Source organism: Alligator sinensis, unplaced genomic scaffold, assembly GCF_000455745.1.
Source record: "Alligator sinensis unplaced genomic scaffold, ASM45574v1 scaffold566_1, whole genome shotgun sequence".
In the NCBI taxonomy this organism is placed as follows: domain Eukaryota; kingdom Metazoa; phylum Chordata; order Crocodylia; family Alligatoridae; genus Alligator; species Alligator sinensis.
The window spans coordinates 2358273-2365807 of record NW_005842017.1 but is presented as its reverse complement, the minus strand read 5'-3'; the positions used below and the strand labels follow the sequence as shown (position 1 = coordinate 2365807).

General features: G+C 38.3%; 1 protein-coding gene across 7 annotated transcripts in view; it reads right to left on the bottom strand.

Annotated features, from left to right (window-relative positions):
* Positions 1 to 7535, bottom strand: part of TRAK2 (trafficking kinesin protein 2) — a 43626-nt gene that overhangs the window by 20281 nt on the left and 15810 nt on the right. For 4 of the 7 annotated variants that reach the window (XM_014519224.2, XM_025202190.1, XM_006022083.3 and 1 more), the window contains exons 2-5: positions 6685 to 7078; positions 4715 to 4909; positions 1185 to 1238; positions 314 to 390 (exon numbers count right to left, since the gene is read on the bottom strand). In XM_014519224.2, coding sequence (XP_014374710.1) covers positions 314 to 390; positions 1185 to 1238; positions 4715 to 4909; positions 6685 to 6721 — 363 coding nt within the window. In that variant the 5' untranslated portion in view covers positions 6722 to 7078. Of the gene's footprint in view, positions 1 to 313; positions 391 to 1184; positions 1239 to 1740; positions 1962 to 4714; positions 4910 to 6684; positions 7079 to 7535 lie in introns of those variants that run through there. The other 3 variants (XM_014519229.2, XM_014519227.2, XM_014519230.2) reach the window with 3 other exon arrangements.

The window sequence follows — 7535 nt, the reverse complement described above, 5'->3', positions numbered from 1 at the left end:
GAGCAGTAGTAGCAGAAAGATGGAGGCAAATCCTCTGTTTCCGCCCTTTCATCAGCTCCCAACAAGGTGTGAAAGATTCTGCTAAAATGTTTTTTCTTCTCAGCTGGTACTGCCTGCTAAGTACCCTCTTACAACCCCATTGTCTGGGTAATGTTATGCTATTTTAAGTGAGATCTAAGAGACACTAGGCATTTACTTTTCTCCCTCACATGCAGACAGCTGAATTAGTTTTTTGTAATTTTTGAAAGAGAAGCTGCATCCATGTAGACTACCACCAGAATACAAACAGAAAAATAAGTGAGGATTACTATACCTCAGCTAACAGATGTTTGAGCAGGTCAACATCACTGTATGTTTTTGTTATCTGCTCTTCGTTGTCTGTGCCCAGAACTGAAAGGGGAAATAAAAATACTTAAAAGATTAATTGTCAGAAAACAAGGGGACTAGCTTTAAATCTCAGATGGGACATTGCCAGTCCTCTCAAATATTCTTATACTGAATAAAAGTTAGGTCAAGAGGCTACAAATATCTTAGGAAGCACCAGAGGAAGTTACTTGGGGTCTGATCTAGAGAGGTGCCAAGCACCCACAACTTTCACTGAGGTTATCTGGTATTGAAGGTACCAAACCTAACTAAAGAAAGAGTTTCCTCCAGAGATCAAATTTCTGGATGAAACTAAATTATGGCAGATCTGGACTAGGAGGGAGGAGAAAGCAGGAGACTTGAATACCCAAACATAGCTGAAATATCTGCATACATTGCCTCTGAAATACAATGAAGTTGTGACAGTTGCAAACAAGAAAGAAAACCCATAAAGCGTTAAGACGAAGTACATTTGCAGGAATTCGCGTTATGCTGACACGAAACAAGACAAAAATATCTATTTGTAATTCAAAGTGCCCTAGCACAAACTACTTGTGGTGGTAACTCAAAAGGCATTTGACCCTTAACATGCTTTTAGTATTTATTATTTTCATAGTTCTTAACAGTACCCAAGAGAAAATGCAGTTAGAATATTAAAAAAAAACAAAACAAAGGTTAAGTTGGGAAGAAATCCAACTGACCAGATAGGAATTAATTATAACTATGATTAAAGCTTAATAAACAAAACCATGAGGTACCAACCCCTACCATTTCCTGTCTTTTCAAGAAAAAGATAGGAGGTCTCTTTTCCATCAAATTACCTTGTGAAAATGTGTGAGGTCCAGCTAAAGAGGAGGGGGGAAGTTCAAGAAGAGCTAGGACAAGAAGAAATGGAAGACAGGAGAAAGTGCACAAGGGAGAAAAAGAATTAGAATATAAGACTGCCAACAATGTATCTCCATTATTTAATTACTTTAGTGGATGCATGCATACAATACTTATATTAAAAAAAAGGAATTTCACAGTACTACAAATGTTCTAGCAAAGGATCTTACAAAAATGAATCAATCATTTTAATATGCTATACATAAACCCAGCTCTCCACACAGTTGACTTAAGTTACTAAGACAGTGTAACAAGTCTATGATGGATAGCAAGTATTTCCTTGTGCAGTCCAATGCCATTCAGTCTCAATGTTCACTACATGGATGTACATTCAGGTGGACTTGGGATTTCTACCCTACTCCCAAATATTAGTAGCCTGATAAAACAAAAGTTATGGGGAAGACAACATTTCTGTTTTGCGCCAGCCCCATTATTTCCAGACTGTCACATAGTCGATAACACTTTATAGGCGCATGCATGCCCTGCACTCACCTTGTAGAGTAAAAGCTGCAAGCAACTCTTCATTTTGATTAAAGTCATTGTTATCTACTGCTCTGTCTTGGTCTGTCATGTGCAGAGTAGTTGTAAAGATGTTTTGCAGTCAAGGATCGCTGACCTACCATTTACTGCTGCAGCACAGTATCTCTGCATCTCACCAAGAAGCACGACTCCGTGCTCCGTTCTGTTACAAACTTTCTTTCAAGCAGCAGTTGCTGAAAGAGGAGGAGGAGCTGAACAACAACAATCTAAGGACGTTCCCTAGATTAATGTATAACACAAGACATTATAGCTCTGTTTTGATTCTGGGACACTCTCTCAAATACCATCCAAGTCACAATCATTCCTTTATATTTACTTTGCTCTTGGTTAGTGTGCTCTTCAGGTGGAGATCTAGAAGCTACTAATAAATATCATTAGTCCTGGCACATAAAAGGCAAAAAGATAGATATTTACTGTGAAATAGTATGTTGTACCCATACACAAAAATCAGCCTCTGTTATGCCATTTTCTTTTAGTTACTTGTGAGAAGTAATTCGACTTTCTTGCTGGAAATGCATTTCTTACTCTCCTCCTAACTCAAATTTTTAAACGTTCTCCTACCTGCACATTCAAACCTTTTCAATCGATTACAATAGCAACTTCTCCAGAAAGCTCTTTAACTGGCCTATCATCTCTCAAAAGCAGTCAGTTTTACTACCAGAACTGACAGGAATATAAACAAATGATTGCTCCCATAGTTGCCTGGAATTTTCATGTGCTGGAACAGACAGTAATAATCAATGCTGATCCAGGCATACTCGGAGAGAAGTAGTGCTGGAAGGGACCTCCAGAAGTCATCTAGTCTAAACCCCTGCCTGAGACAGGATCTTCTCTATCCAAACCATCCATACAACCAAAATCTAAACTCTATTATCAGATTATTTCTCAACCCTGACACAACATAGAACTAATCCCCCAATCTGCTACAGGTAAACCATAGCAGCCAAAATCCTGCTTTATAAAAATCTTATCAATATACATGCAGGAGGTCCCAGGCAGGGGGCCATGCCCCCCACTGAAGGAGGAAGGGAAAACCCCCTACTGTCCATGCCAATCTAAGGATAGGGTAAAATTCCTTCCTGACCCCAGATATGACAATCAGTTTGACTCTGAGCAGATGAAAAAGACCCTCTAACCAGGAACCTCTGGCTTTGCTCCTAGCAAGAGAATCTGTACACCCCAGATTAAGTCCCCAGCCCTAGCTGCAGCCAACACCCAGTGCTTTTGGGGACCTTAAAAACACCCTGACATTACTAAATTTGACCTCCAGCATAACTTTTCACCACAAAAAATCTTTACAAACCTCTGAATGTGAATGAAAAAAGAACAGATCGTGCTCAACATCTTGCAGCATCAAGTCACTAAACCAGTGAACAAAACATCAATGAAAAGAGATCTTGGGGCTGCAGACTAACAATGAAGCCCTCACAATACAACAGCCAAGGAAATGTTGGTGAAGAGACAGTAAGGCAAACCCTTTCCCCCTATAAAGTGCCAAGGAGCAACACCTCTGACTTTGGAAGCCTTAATATCTGCTCCAGATGTGGAAGACTCCACACCCGTGGTAACTCTGCTACTTAATATTGCTACTTCCAGGGTGAAACTAAGACAACAGCATACCTAGTGTTCATAATATCATAATTTTGTTTGAGAAGAACATCATATTAGGATGGTTTAGGCAGAAAAAAAATAAGTTTTTATAAAGAACAAGATTGTCTAAAACAAAATGAACACAATTTAATGAATTTTTGTTTAGAATTCCAATGCAAATAAGCAGTATTTTGATCTTAAATGTTTCTTTATAGTATTTGCAACCCCAAACTCTGAGCATTAGAGCCAAAGTGATAGTGGCCAGAGGCTGAGGTCAAATGAATTAATCAGTTTTCATGGTTTAAGCCAAGGGTGCTCAAACCCCAGCCCGTGGGCCAAATGTGGCTGGCAGAGCCATGGCATCTGGCCTGCAAGGCTCCTCACAGGCTGAGAAATTTGATGGCAGTGGAGCAGTGGCAATCAATACTGCCACCCCTCCCTGTCTATCAAATTCCCAAGACCCCCTCAGCCAGATCAGGGCCAGGCCATTCCCCTTGATTGGCTGGATTGGAGCTGAGCCACACCCATTTCCCCTTGCATGGCTGGATCAGGACCTGCCCTGGAAGCCAGATTGGACCCACCATCCAGATCCAGCCTGCAGACAGATCTGGCACCACCCATCTGGCCCGTGGGGCAAAAAGATTGACCACCACTGGTCTACAATGAACAAATGATGGACACCCCCCCACCCAAGAAATAAATCAATCCCACACCCAAAAAAAAAAAAAGCAAATAACCCCAAACCCCCAATTAGCATTATTGGTTAAATTGTTTCCATAAGCTGAGTTTATCTATAAAATTTTTAAAAAAAGTTTCCGTAAACCACTACGACTGTCATCTTGATAGCATCTCCTTATATTGTTTGAGCCAACTGCTTTATAAAAGCACTTTGATTTTTATTTAAATAATTTTTTAAAGATAAAAGGCCAGTTATATGTTGCCTTCCTCATCTCTTCCTATTTTTGGAAAGACAGCCATTATTTTAAAGCAAATAGAATCAAACTGTGTAAGGACACTGCGCTGCTATACTTTAATTTTGTTATTTGCACACCTATGGAACCATTGTTTCCTTATAGTTGAAGCCTAAATGGCTTCAACTAGAATACAGGACACGACTCCACAGCTCCTAGAGCATAACTGAAGGGCCTTTAACTAAACATACAGATTCCACGACTGTAAATGTGAATGAGGAATACTTCCATTAAACACAACTTTAGTTTTGCTTGTATTGGCAATGTTTTGCAGCTTTCTAAAATCTTTCAATCACCTTATACATATAAGTTCTTCATTTCAACTTGGGCAAAAACCTCTTCACTGCATGACCAGAAATACTCACACATGTAACGAAAGGTCTCCTCAGCATGGACTGGAGAGATGGTCTCAGGCACATGGGTAGGACAGGCTGGGGACTGGAACCAATCTTGGTTCTCATACAGATACAGAGAGTCCACTCGTAGCTTATACTCTGGTAACTGTTCTTCTAGCATGCTCACCAACTCTATTTCACGAACATCCTCACTGGAGCAGGCATCTAAAAGGTAAGCAAATAAAAACCCACAGCAGGTTTGTGGAAAATGATTCTATGGTGGAGAAATTGCACAAGGATAATTTCAATTTGCACTAGCAACTTTTTATACTGTATTTTCATATGCAACCAGGGGGTAGGCTGTCAAAAAACTAATTCAGCAGCAGCATGGGTTATATGAGGGGAAATTTATCAAGTAGACTTCTTGTTTTCATTGGAGAGCAAGGGGTGCACAAAGCTACCTGCAGGCATAGCTCTTTTAAAGGACTGCAGACTGCAAGGCAGATTATTTGCAACCTCCTTATTCTCTTTAATCCTACAAGTCTAGCTGAATACTGATTCTCCCATAGGCTATGTCCTAAATCCAACATTCTTAAGGACTCTGTCTTAACATCCTTGAGTACATCACAGGCCTCCTAATTTCTATCCTAAATTTTTATCTGTTACAGGTTTTACAAACACAATAAAGTCAGAAAGGAGCAGTCCTCTTGTAAGGAAAATCAAGATGAACAGTTTTATCCTGTAGCACCTTTCAACTTAACCACATTTCTTACCTTCCTATTTCTTTTTAATGACTTGCATATTGTGTGACCTTCATATTAAAAGCACCATGCTTGGAGTTCGAATTCTTAAGATACATTTATATAAAAGTTTCTATAAAGTTACTTTCCCCAAATGCGATTAATTTTCCAAAATAAAAATGAATATATTTTAGCACAATAAAATGTAGTTAATTAGTCATTGGGATTACTCATCAAAATGTTCTTACTAGTAGGTGTTGTTACTGCTGTCAATTCCTGCTAGTCTTGTTGATTTATACACAAGACATTTTAGCTAATTTGTCATCTCTTAAAGTGTATTTAATCATTTCCAAATGTAGACACATACTAAACAACAACTACATTTGATTTTGATTATTCACTGGCTTAAAAGGTACCAATCTCTGCTCTTTGTGGCACCTATCAAAACAGTTGATGTGCCTAGAATAATGGATACTTGTCAGCTTTTCCTGACTCAACAATACAGACAATCATCTGTTCCATTTTGCAGGATTATCTTCTATTTTCACAATGAGTGCATGTAAGAGTGCAAAGCAAATATTGTTGATTACTCACTCATAATCATGTAATTCTTCTGTAGCAAGCACTCAATTTTTGCAGTAAGAAACTGTATGTAAAACATTTATACGTATGATCACACAGTTATCAGATAAACAAGAGTGCATCATACCTGTATTTGGAATTTTGGTAATCTTTTTTGTCATCATAAGGGTAAAATGCCCTCTTTTATCTTAATATTGCTTGAAAAAATGGCATGAAAAAAAATCTCAAAGGGTTGAGAAGAGATACCTGCTGATAATTAGTTACTTCATGGATAATTAATCACCATCATAAATTCCAATGGAGGGACATGTTAACTAGATTTTACTATACTTTATAAACCAACTAATTCCAGATAAATAAAGAAATCAAAATTAAAACCACTGTACTTAAGCCAAGGGATTTCATATAACTTTAAAAATTCAGAACTTATTCATTGGAGAAAATTGTTTTCTCCCCTGTACCGTGCTTCCTTTCCCGCATTGAAGGCTTTGAGGACAAGCTGGTTTCAACTAGAATACAGGAGACAACTCCTCTATGTAGAGGATGCAACACTTGTTTGCAGCACAGAGCCAGTATTGCAAATGAACAACCTCAAGTTAAGAACAGTCTTCAAACTAGCTGCTCTGCAAAGGACTCTATGTAGGTTAAGTTCTAGTGAGTACTACCTTTCCAACTTACCAGTGATGCTCTCTGAATCTCTGTGGTTGAAATTCATTAGGCTTCCAGTCACGCTTTAGCTATTTGGAAATGGTATTCCATAGTCAAGTCATGCAGTGCCCCCTTTTCTTTCCTCCCGCTTTGATTGAATGATAACTCTGGTTTGAAGTCGGAGTTAATTTAGAGCCATCAGGTTATCCGAGCATCCACTAATTCTGTTTTCAGCTCACTTCTGCAGACTGGATAATACTTTGGGTCTACTGTTGTCTTGCCTGGCACTTAAACCTATCTATATCTATCTATCTATATCCAACTATATCTATCTTAATCCATCTATATCTTTCTATTAAATTTATAATGCAATGTAGAGATGAGAAGAACTTGAAGTGGAGGTCTCTCTTCAATCATCTATTATCTAGAAGCCAAAGACACAGAATATGTTAGTTTCGTAGATGTCACTAAGTTTAAACCCTAAAAAGGAACATTCAGTCAATATATCTAGCTTGATCTGTATAAGGAGGTATTTCATCCATAAATCATTAGGTTCAGCCCAGAAACTTTACTTAGACAAAAACAATTCAGTTCTCAAACAGTTATTTTGCAGTATTACATAAAAATTAGTAAAAGCTGAACCACTCCCTCCTCTACTAAGCAAGCAACTCATTCCCTTTCCACCTGGAAAATATTTAAGGCATCATGGGCGTGTTCAATATCACAGGACATTCTCCTTTGCCCTAAATTAAAGTTTTCTTCAGTGAAAGAGTCCCTGTAAGATCACATACAGAGATTTTGAATGACATCATAGTACAGGATTTTGGGACTGCTTTGCAAAAAAAAAAAAAAAAAAAATAAAAAAAGGAAAACCCATTTTG